The sequence below is a fragment of the Azolla caroliniana genome, unplaced genomic scaffold (assembly GCF_043228905.1).
Source record: "Azolla caroliniana isolate FFs.n. ecotype wild unplaced genomic scaffold, voAzoCaro1.0.p SCAF_3, whole genome shotgun sequence".
In the NCBI taxonomy this organism is placed as follows: Eukaryota; Viridiplantae; Streptophyta; class Polypodiopsida; order Salviniales; family Salviniaceae; genus Azolla; species Azolla caroliniana.
Window position 1 is genome coordinate 2,920,872 of NW_028230438.1, and position 20,470 is coordinate 2,941,341.

Sequence of the window (20,470 nt, forward strand, 5' to 3'; positions counted from 1 at the left end):
TATGATCGGTGTTGTGATCAGACATTGATCGGTCCACAAAAAGGGTTGCACTAACAAGTTGGGCCCACTAAAAAAAAAACTTCACATCTCAAATAAAAAGGTATAGAAGAATCGATTAATTAGAATCGATGTTCTTCCTATGGGAAATGGCTCCTCACATACTGAAAGAGTTTCACTCCGATTCGAAATCAGAAATTGAACTTAGACGCAAACAGGAAATAAGAAAGAACACACAATTTACGTGGAAAACCCTGATTTAGGGAAAAACCACGGAACAGAGCTTTCACTATGAGAAATGATAGAATACAATCATAGAACAATGAAACCTGATTTGGTATGAGCACGTACTGAAACCACGATTTCAGTCAAGCTCTTCAAACTCTAGCACGCAGGTGACTATTCCTTCCGAAGCTTCCGAAGCTTCTCTGTCTTTTTCTCTTTTGCTTCACACTTCTTTTCTTCTTACTTAGCTTCTGAGTACGTATACTCTTACACAGCCACTACTGTGTAGAAAACCAGTCGTTCTCAGATTCACCACGCACACACTACTCGTTTTTCTCTCATATATATATATATCTCACACCCTCACATACGCTATGTAGGTTTTCCCCTTTTCTCACTATTTCACTCTTAGTGAGTTATCCCACATACAGGCGCACTACCAGGCCTGTCAGCATATATATACTAAGTCGTTTTCTTCTTTGAATGTAGAAGACATATGTATATGTATATGTGTGTCTATTTGACTGAGTACGAATTTGACTCTCTCACCGAATTCGATCAGCTAACCCCGATTCGGTTCTTCGCAACTGACTATTCTTTTACTTTTCGAATTTCGACCAAATTCGGTAATTCGGTTTTTCGGCCGATTTCAGTGATTCGACTCTAATCGGCTTTTCGACCGATTTCGACCAGTCGACACTCAAGTCGACTTTTCGGCCGACTCCCCCGCAAGGAGGGACGCCTTTACACAACAAACTCCCCCTTCACTCCTGTAGGGGGAGAACCAACCAAGCCAATCTTATTCCGGCATGCAACAAGCTTTTCCATAGGCAAAATTTTTGTGAGCATGTCTGAGCCATTTTCTTCAGTGGGGATCTTAGATAGAACAAACTCATTTTCTTCCACTCTTTCTCTTAACCAATGGTACCTTCTTTGAATGTGCTTTGTACGAGAGTGGTAGGTAGCATTTTTAGCTAGATGGATAGCACTTTGATTGTCACAATGAAGTAAGTACTTGTCTTGCTTCAATCCTAGTTCATTCAAGAACTCTCTCATCCAAATAAGTAATTTTCCGGCTTCCACTGCAGCCATATACTCAGCCTCGGTGGTAGACAAAGCCACAACCTTTTGCAATCTTGATTGCCATGACACAGCTCCCCCTGAATACGTCATCACATACCCTGATGTGGATCGGTTAGAATCTACATCACCCGACATGTCAGAATCTGTAAAACCTTCTAGCACAGGTTTCCCGGAGCCATATCTAAGACATACATTCGAAGTTCCTTTGAGGTATCTAAGAATCCATTTCACAGCTTCCCAATGCTCCCTTCCAGGATTTCCCATGTATCGACTAACTATCCCGACAGCAAATGCAATGTCCGGCCTTGTGCAAACCATAGCATACATAAGGCTACCAACCGCAGAGGCATACGGCACTCTTCTCATCTCTGCCTTATCTTTCTCAGATTTCGGACATTGTCCTGAATTTAACTTACAGTCCATTGGCAATGGAGATCCGACTGATTTTGCATCGCACATATTAAACCTTTGCAAAACTTTTGCCACATATTTCTCTTGTGACAGCCATAGCAAGTTTTCAGTCCTGTCCCGGACTATATGCATTCCCAAAATCTGTTTTGCCGGTCCTAAGTCTTTCATGGCAAATGATTTGCTCAATGATTTCTTCAAGCTTGCAATCTTTTTGACATCCTGTCCAACAACCAACATATCATCCACATACAACAACAGAATAAGAAAGTCACCCTCATTATACCTTTTCACAAATACACAATGATCCGCTTGTGTTTTGTGGAATCCATGTTCCAACATGAAGGACTCAAATTTCTTATACCATTGTCGTGGAGCTTGCTTTAAACCATACAAGCTTTTCTTCAACCTACACACGAGATTTTCTTTTCCTTTTACCTCAAAGCCCTCCGGTTGTTGCATATAGATTTCCTCTTCTAGCTCACCATGCAAGAAGGCTGTTTTAACATCTAGTTGTTCAATTTCAAGATTCATACTAGCGGCCATACTCAAGACAGTCCGAATAGAGGTCATTTTTACAACTGGGGCAAAAATCTCATCAAAGTCAACACCCTTTTTCTGTTGGAAACCCTTTACGACGATACGGGCCTTATACCTGGGTGTACTACCATCTTCACCAGTCTTTAATTTGTAGACCCATTTGTTTCTAAGTGCCTTCTTACCATCAGGCAACTCCATCAGCTCATAAGTTAGGTTCTCATGCAAGGAATCCATTTCTTCTTGCATGGCATTATACCATTTCTCCTTGTGTACATCAGTCATGGCCTCTTCATAGCATTCTGGTTTCCCTTCATCAGTCAAGAGAACATATTGACTGGCTGGATATCTAGAAGAGACCTTCCTTTGTCTTCGTGGATATCTTCTCCCTTCAATAATTGGCTGATGGCCGTTTTCTTCCAGCAACTCATCTTCCGACTCCAATTCGTGTGTATCAGTCAGATGTTGGGTGTCGACCGACTCAGATTGTTGTTGGGTGTCGACCGACTCAAATTCAATTTCATTAGCCGATTGTTGTGTGGGAGTCGGATCGACTAGTATTGACTCCATAGCAGTGATCGATTTGGGAGACGACTCTGGTCTTTGTTGCTCCCAGTCCTCGATTGTCTTGTCTTCCATGAATATGACATCTCGACTTCTTATCACTTTCTTGTCAAGGAGATCCCACATTCTGTACCCGAACTCGTCTTCCGAGTACCCCAAGAATATACAAGGTTTGGACTTGCTGTCCAGTTTTGACCTCTGATCTTTAGCAACATGTACATAGGCCAAACATCCAAACACCTTTAAGTGCTGATAAGACACATTTCTTCTTGTCCACACTCTTTGTGGTACATCCCCCTTCAAAGGCACTGATGGAGACCTGTTTATGAGATAAACAGCCGTCAACATTGCTTCAGCCCAATATGATTTTGGCAATTTTGCATGTGCCAACATGCTTCTTACCCTTTCCATCATGGTTCGATTCATTCTTTCTGCTAGACCATTTAGCTCAGGTTTCTTCGGCACCGTATACTCAAGTTTGATGCCTTGAGTCTTGCAATACATCTCAAATTGGCCTCTATATTCGCCACCGTTATCTGTCCGGACAGCCTTCAGCTTCTGTCCGGATTCTCTTTCTGCCCTGGCATGAAACTCTTTAAAGACCGACAACACTTGGTCTTTAGACACCAGCACATAAGCCCACACTTTCCTACTGAAGTCATCAATAAATGTGACAAAGTATTGTCCTCCACGATGAGATGGGGCATGAACATAACATACATCGGTGTGAACCAACTCTAAGGCATGCTCTCTCCTCATTGGAGGCCTAGAGTGAAACACTGTTCTATTTTGTTTTCCAGCCAGGCAATCCACACACTTTTCCAAATGCACTCCTTTCACCTCTGGTAGGAAATCCTTTTCCGCAAGGATATGCATTCCCCTTTCACTCATATGTCCGAGCCTTTTATGCCACAACTCACCATCTGGGCCAGCCACTACATTTGCTTCCTCTCAACACAACTTCCCATGCATTACATATAGTGTGTTCTGTTTTTGGGCTCGAGCCACGATCAGGCTCCCTTTACAGAACTTCCATGAACCATTTTGGAAGCCACCGCTGTACCCTTCATCGTCTAGCCGTCCAGCCGATATCAAGTTCAACCTGACATCCGGAACATGACGTACATCCTTCAACATTAACCTGCAGCCTGTAGATGTTAGCAAGCACACAGTTCCTATGCCCACAATCTTGCATTCCCCGTCATTTCCCATCTTTACATGACCATAGTCACCCGCTGTGTAGGATGAGAAACATTCTCTTTTGGGAGTTAGGTGAAATGATGCACCGGAATCCACTACCCATGAGCTCTCAGCACTTGCAAGATTCACACTAGCTTGTTCACATATGAACAACATCTCTTCCTCACTAGTTGCGATGGCTGAGGTATTTTTATCATCGGAGATTTTTCTAGGTTCGATCTCATCAGCCATGCCTTTGTCCTTCCTAAGGTGTCGACAATTCTTTTGGAAGTGGCCAGGCTTCCCACAATAAAAACATGTAGGTCTTCCTCTAGATTTCGACCTAAACCTATCCCCATTTTCTAGACTTCTATGTTCTCTTCTACCTCTACTAAATTCTTGGGTCACATTAGCCTCCGATTGAGATAAAGCACTTTTATCCTTTCTTCTTGTCTCTTCATTTAGAATACTCGTTTTTACTACTTGTAAGGATAAGTTGTCTTCTTTACATGAAGTGCTGAGTGTTACTATTAGGTTTTCCCAACTATCGGGTAGAGTACATAATAATAGTGTGGCCTGCATACAATCATCTAATGGGAACTTCGATGATGCTAACTGATTCACTAGTCCCATAAACGCACTAATGTGCTCTACTATACTCTCTCCGTCTACATACTTCAGTCTCACTATCTTCCTCATCAAGAAGGTCTTATTTAAGGCATTTTTCCTTTCATAGAGAGCGGAAAGCTTATGCCATAGCTCGAAGGCATTTGTGTCACTCGCTACATGTTGTAGGACACTAATGTCTACACATTGTCTTATGGTCACCACTGCCTTCCTATTTAGGATTCTCCACTCCGAATCTATTACCCCCTTTGGTATATCCTTGTTTTCTATAGGCTCATACAAGTCTTTTACTATTAAGAGATCTTCCATTTTGATCTTCCAATCTGAATAGTTTTGTGAGTTCAAGACAATCATCCCAGGAAAGCCACTCACGCTCCCTTCCATCTAGAACCTATGCTCCGATACCAGTTTGAAAGAGTTTCACTCCGATTCGAAATCAGAAATTGAACTTAGACGCAAACAGGAAATAAGAAAGAACACACAATTTACGTGGAAAACCCTGATTTAGGGAAAAACCACGGAACAGAGCTTTCACTATGAGAAATGACAGAATACAATCATAGAACAATGAAACCTGATTTGGTATGAGCATGTACTGAAACCACGATTTCAGTCAAGTTCTTCAAACTCTAGCACGCAGGTGACTATTCCTTCCGAAGCTTCCGAAGCTTCTCTGTCTTTTTCTCTTTTGCTTCACACTTCTTTTCTTCTTACTTAGCTTCTGAGTACGTATACTCTTACACAGCCACTACTATGCAGAAAACCAGTCGTTCTCAGATTCACCACGCACACACTACTCGTTTTTCTCTCATATATATATCTCACACCCTCACATACGCTATGTAGGTTTTCCCCTTTTCTCACTATTTCACTCTTAGTGAGTTATCCCACATACAGGCGCACTACCAGGCCTGTCAGCATATATATACTAAGTCGTTTTCTTCTTTGAATGTAGAAGACATATGTATATGTATATGTGTGTCTATTCGACTGAGTACGAATTTGACTCTCTCACCGAATTCGATCAACTAACCCGATTCGGTTCTTCGCAACTGACTATTCTTTTACTTTCCGAATTTCGACCAAATTCGGTAATTCGGTTTTTCGGCCGATTTCAGTGATTCGACTCTAATCGGCTTTTCAACTGATTTCGACCAGTCGACACTCAAGTCGACTTTTCGGCCGACTCCCGCGCAAGGAGGGACGCCTTTACACAACACATACTGCTAATCATGTAGGGAATTCCACACATTTGCATTCTTATCTCTCTCTCTCTCTCTCTCTCTCTCTCTCTCTCTCTCTCTCTCTCTCCTTATCATACATAGTATATAGATTTTCTTATCATCTGACAGTAGGATTAAGTCATAGAGATGCATACAAAGAGGGCTAGTACTACTTGATCTAATTCTATAACAAAGTAGTCAAACTTAGTGTCCCATAGAAGAACAAGAACAAGAACAAGACGAGATGGGTACGAATATCAGATTCAACACTACAATTCCAAAACATGAACCTGCTCATCAGCTCATCTTAACCAAAGATGAATGGAGAGACTATATGAAGGAGACAATCAATGTGCATGTTGATGATGAACCTGTGTTGAAGGAAAGTTGGATGATTTTGAAGCCTCCCCAAGCATTGTTGGAAGTGAGGCCAGAGTCATATTACCCTAAATTAGTAACCATCGGTCCATTCTATCAAAATCGTGAGCCTTCCCCCGTTAATTAATTTAAGGCACTTTGTGTGAAGAAATTCATGAAAAGACATTGGATATCAGGTGTGGAAGACCTTATACAATATCTCACCCCTCCTAAACAGGATGGACTTAGCCGCATCTATAATCTCAACCTCCCCCAATCTGACTTTGAGTGCCTCCAACTTCTGGTCACTGTAGATACCATCTTCATTCATGAATTCTTGCTGTTTCTGTCGACATCCCAACCTATGGAAAGTGTCTGCAGCTACTTTGCCATTTTCTACAATTCCAACCTTACACTCGGCGCGCGAATAGAGAGGGACTTGCTGTTGATAGGCAACCAAATTCCCATGTCATCTCTAAAGAAGATTTCTTACAATCGAGACTTCTCATTGGATGTTCTGGAGGAAACCATGAGGAAATTTATTGCCCGCTGTAATCCATTCTTCTCTAGCGAAGTTGCACGGAGTGGATTTTTAGCGTTTCTCGCATCGAGAAACATAAAATTAATCAATACTTGCGACCATCTACTTGATTCCCTCTACTATGCGTGCACTGTCAAAGAAGAAGAATCTTCGAGACAAACTAATCCCAAAGAATCCACAAAAAAATCTGTTTTCTCATGTTTCTCTTTTCTGAGCAAATTGAGGATGTGCAAAAACACCAAGAAACTAGAAACTCACAAAAAGGATTATGTTAGCCTCCCAACAGCATCACAACTCTATAAAGCCGGCATTCGGTTCAAGGCTTGTGAAGGTAACATATCAGTGATGAAGTATGAGTCACAAGAGGAAACTTAAGATCCATCTTCCGCGCCTTGTCTTGTTTGACAGCACAGGGGATGTGCTGAGGAACCTCATTGCACATGACATAATGTCTAGGAAAGGAGATGAGTTTTCGATGTATGCAAACATCATGGACATGCTTATCGACACGCCAAAGGATCTCGCGATCCTGAAAAAGGCCAAAGTCATAGAGAATCATATGGGGAACGACGAGAGGTTTGTCGATATGTGGAACAACATGTGCATCAATGTGCCTGTTAAGAGTCTATTACTAATCAATAGACCAAATCAAGTAAAAAGGAAGAAAATAGATTGGATAGAAGAACCCGTTCCACCCGACCACCCCCGAGCTATGATCTAGACATAGCCAACCTACCACCGACGTCCCATACCGCCGGATATTAGGATGACTAATACCTTGGAAGATATAAACACGATCGTCGAGACGAAAGCCTAGCCCGCACCACCGGTGTCTACGACAGCAGCCTTCCGACGTGATGATCCTTATGAGGGTAGCTAAGCCTCATATTTATACCTTTTCCTAGGCCCCTTGAATAGATGTGCCTTTCTAAAAGGCTCTCTATTCATTGGTTGTCTAAATCATGATAGTGCATGCACATATCATTCATTCTATCCAATCATTAGTCCCCTTTTTAATAATAGTGAACATACCCTTCACTAATGTAAATATTAGTGACCTACCCTCACCAACGTTATGTGTACATAACATACTCCCCTACTTCAAAAGATTGCACTCTTGCAATATAAAGTGAGGAAATTGTGCCTTAAGCGAATGCTCGCGTTCCCATGTGGCATCATCAATAGGTTTATCCATCCATTTGATCTTGAATAGCCGAATCTCTTTAGAACGTAAACGTTTAGTACGAGAATCAAGAATTCGTTCAGGAACATGAGGTTTGTAAGAAAAATCCTCTAATGTTACAAGATCTTGGATTGTGATGGTGTTATCACCAGAGCCTAAAAATGGTTTTAGACGACTGACGTGAAAAACAGGATGAATACCAACGTTACGAGGTAAGGCAAGGTGATAAGCAGATGACCCAACTCGCTTAAGGATTTCAAATGGGCCACAATATCGTGGGGCTAACTTAGCGCACTTGCCCGTAGATAATGACGTAGAATCAGTCGGGACACGCAAAAAAACTTTTTGACCAATAGTAAATGCACGAGGACGTCTATCCTGATCAGCATAAAATCGAGCACGATCTTGAGCTGTCTTGACATTTTCTTTGGCAATATGCAACATTTGGTTCATGTCTTGCAAAAAATTGCGTGTACTGTCTAATGTATCACGATGAATCGTGACATCAACTGGGGCACGTGGCTGAAAACCATACATCAACATAAAAGGACTATATCCAGTGGATGTATGTTTAGAGCTATTATAGGCAAATTCTAAGATAGGAAGGTATTGCTCCCACTTAGAAGGGGTTTTTGCTACATAACCTCGAAGCATGTCCTCAATAATTTGATTAACTCGTTCAGTTTGTCCATCAGACTGAGGATGATCTACGGAACTCATGCTCAACGTAGTTTCTAGTTTCTTAAAGACCTGAGTCCAAAAGTCACTAGTAAACTCATCAATATCCATCGGTAATCCATAAAAACGAAATAACTCATCAACAAATTGATAAGCCAACTGTTGAGCGGTTACCGTGGTTTTTGTAGGAATAAATCTAGCTAATTTTGTTAGCCTGTCAACGACAACCCATATGGCATCATGACCCCTCTGTGTACGAGGTAAACTAACAATAAAATCCATCGAGATACTTTCCCATTTATTGTTGGGAATATCTAAGGGATGTAAAAGACCAGCAGCTTTAAGTCGTTCCGACTTATTAATCTGACATTGTAAGCATTGAGTTACGTATTTATGCACGTCAGAGCGCATCTTAGGCCAGAAAAAAGTACACGAGATGAGAACGAGTGTGCGTTGTATTCCAGGATGACCAGCAGATGGTGCATCATGACATTCATGAAAAATTTTCTGTTTAACATTTGGTAAATCTGGAACACAGACCTTTCCACTACGGTAGAGCAAACCGTTTGTAATGTGAAAGGTCGCCTTCGAGGGTAGGGTGCTAGTATCGGCATCTAAACCAGATTCGGCTTTCGTCCAGTATTTTGAGAAATAACTGTCATCAAGGTATTTCCCTCGAAGGTGATCTAAAAGATCAGATTTTATTTCCGTGAAGCTAAGCATGTTAACTTCTTTAATGCGACTAAGAGCATCAGCAACGGTGTTCATAGAACCCTTGCGATATCGTATGGAAAAATCAAAATCTTGCATAAGGTCAGCCCAACGGCCTTTACGACCAACAAGATCGGGCTGGTCACAAAAATACTTTAATGATTGATGGTCTGTTGTAACCACAAATTTATTTCCATAGAGATAGTGCCTCCATGTTTTAAGTGCGTGTATCACCGCAAACAACTCTTTCTCTTGAACCGAATACCGAGATTGAGCAGCATCAAGCTTCTTACTTTCAAAAGCGATAGGGTGACCACCTTGATAAAGAACGACACCAATAGCATAATCACTAGCATCGGTTTCAATTGAGAAAGGCTTAGAAGGGTCTGGTAATAGAAGAGTGGGAGCCTGACACACATGCTCCTTGAGTGTCTCAAATGATTTGTCAAGTTGTTCATTCCATAAAATTGGTTTGACAGACTTACGTGGATGACCTTTTAAAAGGTCAGTTAATGGCGTAGTCAATTTGGAATAGTTACGAATTGATTTTCGTAAAAATCCAACAAACCCTAAGAATGATCTAAGTTCACGAATATTACGAGGAATGGGCCAAAGTTTAACCTTTTCAATACGAGAAGGTTCAATTTCAACGCCATTTTCTGTAATTAAATGACCTAGGTACACAATAGATTTTTGGAAGAAGTCACATTTTGAATGTTTTGCATAGAAAGAGTTGTCACGCAACTTTCGCAAAACAAATCGAACATGTTGAACATGATCTTGCAAGGTACGGCTATATATCAAAATATCATCCAAGAAGACGACAACAAAATCACCGAGTTGATCTCGGAAAACATCATTCATCGCTTGCTGGAATGTGGCTGGAGCATTAGTCAACCCAAATGGCATGACTAAAAACTCATAATGGCCATAGCGCGTACGAAAAGCGGTTTTAGGAATATCATCCTCGGCGATGCGAATCTGATGATAACCAGTTCGTAAGTCAATTTTCGTAAAATATCGAGCCCCGTGCAAACGATCAATCAAATCATCGGCAGGAGGTAATGGATATGCATTCTTAATTGTCATTTTATTCAAACGGCGATAATTGATACACCTTCGCCACGAACCTTCCTTCTTCTTGACTAATAGAACTGGCGCACCCCAAGGTGATTTACTATACCTAATGTGGCCCATACTCAAGTATTCCTTAAGTTGTTTAGCGATCTCATCCTCTTCTAATCGACTAAGTCGGTAAGGTGGAATGCTCACAGGAGCAGCCCCAGGGATGAGTTCAATTTGATGGTCCACATTACGTTTAGGTGGTAAAGTAAGCGGTAATTCAGTAGGAAACACATCTTGAAAATCCTCTAAAATAGAGTCGAGTAATCGTTGCTCAAAATGTGGTAATTGTGTGGCGTCAATATTAAAATAATAAAATTGAACCGCAGGATCAATTACACACGAATAAATTAATGAACTAGAATACTCACTTAAAGATTTAGAAGACACAAGTGAATGAGAAGGAAGTTTGGAACATTGAATAAAATGTTTACAATTATTAAGTTCAAATGTGATTGAGTGATTAACCCAATCAATGGACAAAGAAGGGTTTTTATTAAAAAACCAAGGATATCCTAAAATGACATCTGCGGATTGTAATTTCATAACATGAAAGTCAAGCTTCTCCAAATAAGTATCTATTTGAATTGGCAGTTGACAAACAATGCCACTGATGTATTGAACGTTTCCATTTGCCATGTGAACTTGATAGATATGATCACTTGCGTTTATGTGGAGCTCCATTTGCTGCACAAAGTGATCATTAAGAAAATTGTGAGAACTACCGGAATCAAACAAGAAATGTGCTTGTGTTCCATTGATATATCCGACTGCTCGGAGTAAATCATTAGGTCCAAGTAAATGTGAAGGAAAAGTGCATTCACATAAACTTAAGTGATTGGTATGAACTTCAACAATATCAAAAGACTCACCTGTGTGACTCGTAGATTTGTCTTGAGGAGGGGTGTTCATTGACTTCCTCTCAAGACGACGACAGGTATCCTTTGTGTGGCCCCGCTTCTTGCAATATGCACAGAAGAGGTTCGGTTTCTTTGAGTCGCGGTCAAGAGTGTCACTGGATTGCTTACGTTTCCCAATGAACTTGACATTTGGAGTTTTGGCGAACTCAGGTTTATTGTGGTCTTTCTTGGAAGTCCTATGGTATCGCAGCACAATGTTGACGGCTTCCTCGAAAGTTGTGGGGTCCTTGTCATGGACAATCCAATGATAATCCCCATTGGGAATACCATTCAAAAAACAAGCGACAAACCATTTCTCACCCGTAAGTCCCGATTTTTGGATCTGGGTCCGAGCGTGATGCACATAATCCTCGAGAGAGGTAAATGGCTTACTAGACAATGTGAGCAAGTGTTGCGCTTGTTCGGTTTGAGAAGGTGGCTGCAAGAATTGTTTCTTAAAAACATCAACGAAACCTTCCCAAGTTGTGGGTAAGTTTTTTGCGGTCCTTAGGCCACGCCACCAAGCAGCAGCTCGGCCACCTAACTCACGACCGACATAACCAATTTTTACTGCATCGGGCTTGGGATGAAGCTCAAAGTGAGACTCCCAACGACCAAGCCAAGTGCTAATGGCCTCCTCGGTTCTTTCTTTCTTATCTCCCTTGAAAGGCGTGACTACGAAGGAAGGTTCACCTTCTTTCTTGGACTCAATAGTTAATTCTTGGAATTTCTTTTCCAATGCCATATTGGCCTGTCTCATTTCGGCCAATTGATTCAAGGGAGATAAGAAGCGTGCATCATGGAACAAGTTTTGAACGCAGTTGGAACGATATCTCCAAATGAGACCTCTCAACCCCAATCCGCATCTCAGCTTGTGGACCTACCCTCACCAACGTTATGTGTACATAACAGTGCCCTATAATCACAAATCTCAAAGATGGGAAGAGATGATCCATGATATAGTGGCCCACCATTCCTCCCGTAGCCGCCGCTGGTATGCAGAGTTTCGTAAAAAGTTCTTTTCTCGGCCATGGTTAACGATATCATTCATTGCAGCGTTTCTACTCCTCTCAGCTTCAATATTGCAGGCAACCTATTCGGGCATAGGTTATTACAAACCCAAAAATTAACCTTACCTCAAACCATAGGGCAAAAATATAGAAGCTCAACACAATTCAAGTATTTATTGAGCTTTGTTTATTCAATTGGTATTTCAGTTTGATTAATGTATATAAAATATAATCCAGATTGGCTTATGAAATTGTGGAAGATTATGTGCTTACAATGAATCGTTTTCATGGTTCATCTTGTTATTCATGTATTAATGGAAATAGATCATGTGGGAGTTAAATCTAAATAATTGTGGCAATGAAGTACTGAAGCACAATTTCTACTTCTTCTTCTTCTTCTTCTTCTTCCTGATCCCAGGTTCATCAAATTACCTGGCTGTTGGACACGATGGCATAGAAATTGATTATAGAATGTCCAAATCAACCTGAATGGCATTATTAGTTGAGTCTCATGAACGTACTTGTTACAATAACAAATCATTTCAGCCAAATCCATTTAGTTTATCTTTCATATCTCCCGTTTCAATAACTGATTGATTATCAGAATATCCCTCCACCAAACTGCAATATTTATTGATCGATGATGGATTTGAAGGATTGGTTATTGCAATCAACAAGACAGGAGGAATGGTCTATTGATCTCAAATTTCCATTTTGTGATCTATGCTATGTAATCGATATTGAGGAGTAGAACCAAAAACTGATTAAATACACTACACTATTGCTTGGATGGATGCACACAATCCCTTGCATCATAAAGTTGCACAACTTTCTGTTATCGCCAGATGTAATTGAGCGCTTTGTATGAAGGAATTCGTATAAGACATGGCATCTTCATTGCTTTAGCAAAATCTACTTCAGCCTGGCCCACTCATTATTGATAACGCCCTTTAATTTCACGGGTATTGACTTCGTCCACAAATTCTTGCTTTTCCTGAGCCTGGATTTATTGAGCATCCAAAAGCGAAGCTGGCTACGTCTCAAATCCTTCTTTTTCTCCCCTAATGTGACATAATTATATTTGATGGCCTTTAGAGTTTTCCCCAACATTATTTACAGAGTTTTCTCTTCAATTTCACATTGTATGAATTGAGGAGTCAATTCATCCATTTTTACTCAAATTGTTCCCCTTCCATTGAGAAATTTTAGCCTCCTTGGATTGGTCTTTTATTTTTCAACCAAACTACGAGGGACATTATTTAATTGGGGAAATAGACATCTTAATTGTGGGTTACTTTTTAGAACACTTGGATATCAATATATTGATTTGATCATATATTATTATCTTCAAATATCATGTGATTTCAATCAAATAATATTGAAGTCAAGTAGTCAATATCTTTTTCTAAAAAGGCATAATTTCATAAGTGGAAATAATATAGAGGTCAATCCTCAAGGTGTCATCAATGTTCTATTTTGCAATCGTCAATGTCATTAATTATAATGATTAAGTGTCATTCAAATTGTTTCATGATTTCGTAAGTGATTATGTAGTTGTTTCATGGATAGGGTCATAGAATGACACATGCGTCATATTCGTCATATTCTCCATGCGTGATCTTCCCAATATTCGAGAATACAAAATGGCCCTAAGAATATTTAAAAACCATTCGTTTTGTAAAATAAATATATAAAAAATTTATTTATTTATTTATTTATAAATAAATAAATTTATTTCACTTAAAAAAAGAACAATTATTCATTAATAAATTATAAAAATATGATTAGTATAAACTCTCCTTTCTAGTGTCAAATAAAAAAAGAGGAGAGTTTATGAACCTTTATTTTATTTAAATAATTTATTTTTTTATTTTAAAAAAACGAATATTTTTATATTTACTATGAAAACATGATTAATGTAAGTCTCAATTTTAATGTCAGGTAAAAATATCCATAAATTTTGGGAAAAGAAAAGGTGAAGAATTAATGAACCTTTCTTTTCTTTTATTTATTTATTAAAAATAAAACGAAAATTTATTTAATTTAATTTATTTATTTAGTAAAGAATCAAGATCTCCAATGAAAATTTATTACTGTCAAGTCTCTCTCAACTCTCTATTTTATTATCCCCTTTTTATTGTCAAGTCCCCCTTTTTTTTTCCTAAGAAACTAAAAGGAGGGAGTTCATCTCCTTTTTTTCCTTTTTTTTAAAAACGAATACTTGACCACACGAATGTATGCGTATTCGTTTGCATTCGAATGGAAAATCCCACGAATGCGAATATGTCATTACCCTATCATAGGGTAATGAGTGGGACACTGCCAACTTAGAGTTCAAAAGGTTGGCTTTACGTAAAGAAGCATAAATACATACCTACATACATACATACATGATACATATATATATATATATATATATATATATATATATATATATATATTCAAATTACAATGAATCATTCGTATATTTTTATGAGACATAATAGCATAATATTTATTTCTATCAATTGGTTTGGAGTTGTGGAGCCGGCCCTCTAGAAATGGTATTGAGATTTCGATCATGAGCTACCACCACATTGCATTACATAATGCCAAAGAGAAAAAATACTGAACATGAAAAATAAGACACAGCTCACCCTTTATCAAAATTATAGAAAATTGAAAGTAGCTCAGCATTAACATTGCACTACAAGGAATCTATATAACTAACATAGGAATGAACACTAGTAGAAAAATCTATAACATGGCATAAAAACATTATTTGACATTACATTATTAGAAATTGTTTAAACATAAAATCTATATCCCACAAAACCCCATTATTTGGGAAAATGGAAGTTAAATTGAAGACTTGTGAACAACTAACAACTTCGAGTATACAAAAAAATGTCTTATGTTGAAACTCATATATATGGACTAGATCTGATTTATCTCAATCATTGGTCATCTATAACTCTAGACTTGGATATTCCTTTTCTTCTATCACATGACAAAGGAGCTTATTGAAGAACGTTCTTAGTTGGGTATGGTGGATCCATGAAGACTCCATGGTGGAAAGTTTTCTTTATTGACGTCAAAATACTTTGATGAATCCATGAAGATTCAAGGGGGGTATTTTTTTATATTGATGCTAACATGTTTTGGTACGATACACAAATCCTCGAGGGCGGAAGTCTTTCTATATTGATGTCGTGACACATTTTGGTGGGATCCAAGAACAGTCAAGGGTGGAAGTGTTTCTACATCGATGGCGTAACACGTTTTGGTGGGATCCAAGAAGAATCAAGGGCAAAATCTTTCTATCTCGATGGCGTAAACACGTTTTGGTGGGATCCAAGAAGAGTCAAGGCTAGCGGTCTTTCTATATCGATGTCAAGTCATTTTGGTGGTGTCGAAGAAGACTCAAGGGTGGAAGTCTTTTTATATTGATGTCAACACATTTTGGTGGCAAAACGTCCACCCTTGACTATGCTTGGATACCACCAAAATGTCTCCACATCCCTACCCTTGACTTTTCTAGGATGCCACCACCAAAAAACATTAACATCAATACATAAAAACTAATGGGTGTATAAAAAGAGGAGTGGTACTTTGATCTCCTACAAGAAAGTATCAGTTTAGAAGAAGAGGAAGACGAAAGTGTCAGTTCAGAAGTAGTGTTAGTAGAAGAAGAAGAAGAAAAAAATCAGTTTAGAAGTAGTAGTAGAAGAAGAAGACTAAGAAGAAGAAAACAGTTTAGAAGTAGTACTAGAAGAAGAAGAAGAAGAAGAAGGAAAAATCAGTTTAGAAGTAGTAGTAGTAGTAGTGTTGTTGTTGGTGGTGGTAGTAGTTTAAGAGATGGGTGAGAATATCAACAAGGAAATCTGCCTTACAATCCCACCCAATGGGTCGGCTGTGCATCCATATGAACCCATTCCTCCTAACCATACAAACCACTCCATTAGGCAACTTGGGGGCCAATCCAAATGGTGGGACGAAATGATAAAAAAGATCGATAAAATTACTACTGCTCCTGATACAAATCCATTCAACAAGAAAAGCGATGACGAAAATGTGAAGATTTCGATTCCTCCCAAAGAACTCTTGGAAGCTAAGCAAAAATCCTATTGGGATGAAAACCTGACCATCGGACCATTGTATACAAATCTTGTGACCAAATCCTGCCTTGATGACTGTAAGGCACTATGTATGAAGAAATTCATGCAAAGACATGATATAGGAGAGGTGACAAAGCTCATTGAATACCTTATTCCTAACCACCTTGACCTTAACAACCATTATTCAAACCTGTCCCAAGATTACATCAAAGATTTCCAACTTCTGGTTACTATTGATACCGTCTTCATTCATGAATTCTTATTCTTTTCGAGCACTGCACGTTCATATTGCCAAGATAAGCAACAGGAGTTCTTACACAGTTTCTTCAATAACAAAACTAAATGCAACCAAGAACCTATTATAAATACTGACTACTTGGACAAATTCTTCAACAATGATTTCAAATGCAAACCTGTATGGAGGAACTTGTTCTTGATGGGAAACCAAATTCCCATGTCCTTTCTAAAGACGATTGCAGAGTTTCCAAACAAAAACGAAGTCAATTTGAAAGATCTCCAGGCAGTATTAGTCGATATTGTTGCGAGAAATTCCCCATTCCCCATGGGCTATAATGATTGGCACAAGAATGTTCCATATCCAAATTTACTCAATTGCAAACATCTACTGGATTGCCAATATGTTCTGGTCACACAAGGATTAAACGAGCTGAGATCCCCGCAAATCCAACATAATTGGTCGACGAATCAAGGAGCTGGCAAGCTACAGTCTAAACATCGTGATCGGCTGCCGCCAGCGTCTCAACTGTCAAAAGTCGGCATTTCGTTTCATGCTCTGAGTCATAGAAGTGGCACATCAATGATCAGGTATCATCGGAAGAAACTTCAGCTCTATCTTCCGCGGATTGTGGTGTACGAAGGCACGGAGAATGTGCTGCGGAACCTGCTTGCCTATGAGCAGACCTCCAAAGATGGAGGTGAGTTTGCTAAGTATGTTGTAATCATGGACTCACTCATTGATACAACAGAGGATCTAGCAATCTTGACTAAGGCAGGGGTGATAGTGAACCACCTCGGGAGCGATCAGAAGTTGGTCAACATGTGGAACAACATGAGCGAGAATGTCACCATTCGATCATGCAGAAGATGGGACAATATGACATGGGAGGTACTACGTGACTATGAAAACTCTTGGCGTTGCATGTATGTGGAGTTTCATGAGAAGTTCTTCTCTCGCCCATGGCTGACCACATCGGTCATTGCTGGAATCCTAATCCTTATATTGACATTATTGCAGACTATCTACACAATCTTAGGCTATTACTAGTTGAATCTCTGAATCAACTCTTGGGCAGAGATAGGGAAGCTCAAAAACAATGTGTTTGAGCTTTCTTTCCTTTAAGTTCATTTCTGGGATCTCATTTTGACTCTATTACTTTAGTTAGATCTATCCCCATTTATAATCCATATGAGCTTTTATCAGTGTGGAAGATTTTCCTAAGCATCTTTGTGCTTAGAAATAAGAACGCGGAGAGACATCATGGCATTGTATTTACCAAACCTTCATTGGTGCTTAATACTGATTGAGTAATTATTTGTTACAAGGATTTTTAATGGGTATTAAGTGACACTTCTAACAATAGTAACTTGATAATGAATATGGGACTCAGCCACAACAGAGATTTAAGTACAAAAGAAGAGAAAACATAAAACAGAAATGCTCAAATGAGAGAACACAGAGACACGGGATGTTTAACATGGAAAACACGAATCGGGAAAAACCACATGGAGTGGACAAACTCCCAACAGAACACTATATGGGGAGGAGTTACAACAAGAGGATTCAAGGCAATGACCTTGAGCTCTTCTTCGACAACTAACAGCTACAGAGTTACACATTGTTCTCACTCTCTCACACATGTACACTAGTTACAAAGGCCAGTACCGCTCAAACTTTTTTAACAACTAAAATCATCATAACATAGTGATTGCCTTAGGTGTATATATATTAATATACAATATGGACTATGGCCCACTAAGGACATATTTAGACTATTTACAAAATTTATAGTCTCCTGAATCGGCTTCAGCCGATGCAGCTAATGATCGAGTCAATTTTCGGCTTTCGGATTTCGATTTTCGATTTCGGCTCTAAGTGACACTAATAATAATGACTCAATGAATGGTGTCATGAGCAATGTTTTTATGGCACTTATGATAGGTATCCTCATGTTTCTCAACCCTACATAAAAAGTCTTCTTCAATGTTGAGTGAATTCCTCTGCACAATGTAAGCATGCCCTGTACGGAGGAACTTTCTCAAGACTAATGTGGGGAGATTAGGAAGTGGTTCTAGCTAGAGTTTTTAGAATCTAGCTAGTCGAGATTCTCAAAACTAGCTATTTTCCGTCCATTAGGCCTAATTTATAGGAAAATTAACGTTAAAAGATGTACAAGTTTAAAAACTTTTGTCCCCCCTTCTCATGTTCTCTACATTTATTTATAAAAGGAAAATTGAATGTCACTAAATAGGCCCATAAACGTTGCTGGGCCAAACCATTTCCAAGGGTCATATATTTTGAATACTACTAAGCTAACTAACAAATACTTATTTGCACATTTGAAGATCTATTTGTCATTTTAGCATCAACTAAAAATCTTTTCTAGCACAATTCTTAGCACCACCTGTATAAATGTTCCGCATAGATAATCGACATCATTAGTGGATCAAGCCTGTGCAGAAAATGCCTATCACAGTTGTAGACACTGGGAAACAAGAACCTGAATAAAACAGAGTTTTTCAATTTTCAAAATGCATAAAAACAGGAAACAAGGAGTTTGCTCATTACACTGGCCTCAAGCTCTACAGCCAAAAGAAGGAACTATGATCCGCAAGACCTTCTTTGTTTTTCAGATTGCATGAAAAAAAAGCAATTGACCTCTACTAGCCTTCACAAAAATTTTGCCCTATTCGAGATCAAATTACTAGAAAGATTTTCAGAATACCTCCCTACCAAACTGCAGTAACTGATTGATGGATGATAGATTTGAAGAATTGGTTATCGCAATCGACAAGCCAGGAGGAATGGTCTATTGATCTCAAATTTCCATTGCATGATATGCTATGCAATCGACATTGAGGAATACAACCAAAAACTGATTAAATACACTACACATTATTGCTTGGATGGATGCACACTATCCCTTGTATCATAAGCTTGCGCATCATTGTATGAAGGAATTCGTATGACAAGACATGGCATCTCCATTGCTTTAGCAGAATCTTCATTGCTTTAGCAGAATCTACTTCAGCTTGGCCTAATCAAACTTTTGTGTAGCCCAGACTTTCAATAACACCATTTCTCGAGTCAATTCATCCATTTTTACTCAAATTATTGATCTAAGATTGGGAAATTTTAGACTCCCTGTGGACTCTTTGGATTTGTCTTTTGTTTTTCAACCCAATTACATGGAACGTTTAATTGTGGAAATAGACATCTTAACCAGGGAGGCTTTAGAACACTTCGATATTAATATATTTACTTGGTCATATTTTAATAACTTCAAATATATTTCTTACACGTGATATGGATATGTTTGTAGACAGAGACAAACAGAAAATAAACTGAAACACAAACAAAAAATTCAGAATACACACGATTTACATGGAAACCTGAAACCAGGGAAAACCACGGAGCAGCAAAATTTCCACGATGGATCAAGAGTATACATGATCGATTAGAAGGCTCATTAGCTTTCTAGGAGAAAGACTCAAATCTCAGGATCAAGAGTATACAGATCGATTACAAAAGCCCCTTAGCTTTCTAGGAGAAAGACTCAAATCTCAGAGAATACCACAATAGTATGGGAGGACACGAAACTCACTCAACAATAGCCACCTATTGGACTCTTCTGTTTTCTTCTTCTTCTCTGTCTCTCGCGCAATCTCTGTTGGACTCTCTGCTCACAGTCACTCACATCTACTGTCTTAGCACTTTCTTTCTCTCTTCGCACTGTCTTCTTCACTCTGTCTCAATCGCTCAACAGTTTCCCCTAACTTACATATATATAT

The 20,470-nt window shown here is 39.1% G+C and overlaps 2 protein-coding genes across 2 annotated transcripts in view; both read left to right on the forward strand.

Annotated features, from left to right (window-relative positions):
- The first annotated feature begins 5,969 nt into the window (after positions 1 to 5,969).
- LOC147865878 (uncharacterized) overlaps positions 5,970 to 20,470 on the forward strand; it is a 50,287-nt gene continuing 35,786 nt past the window's right edge. The window contains exon 1 of the mRNA XM_087316215.1: positions 5,970 to 7,072. Coding sequence (XP_087172341.1) covers positions 6,376 to 7,072 — 697 coding nt within the window. The 5' untranslated portion in view covers positions 5,970 to 6,375. The remainder of the gene's footprint in view (positions 7,073 to 20,470) is intronic.
- Positions 15,983 to 17,948, forward strand: LOC147865879 (putative UPF0481 protein At3g02645). The gene has a single exon (XM_087317481.1). It carries the CDS (start codon positions 16,182 to 16,184, stop codon positions 17,724 to 17,726), a length of 1,545 nt encoding a protein of 514 aa, XP_087173607.1. The 5' UTR covers positions 15,983 to 16,181; the 3' UTR covers positions 17,727 to 17,948.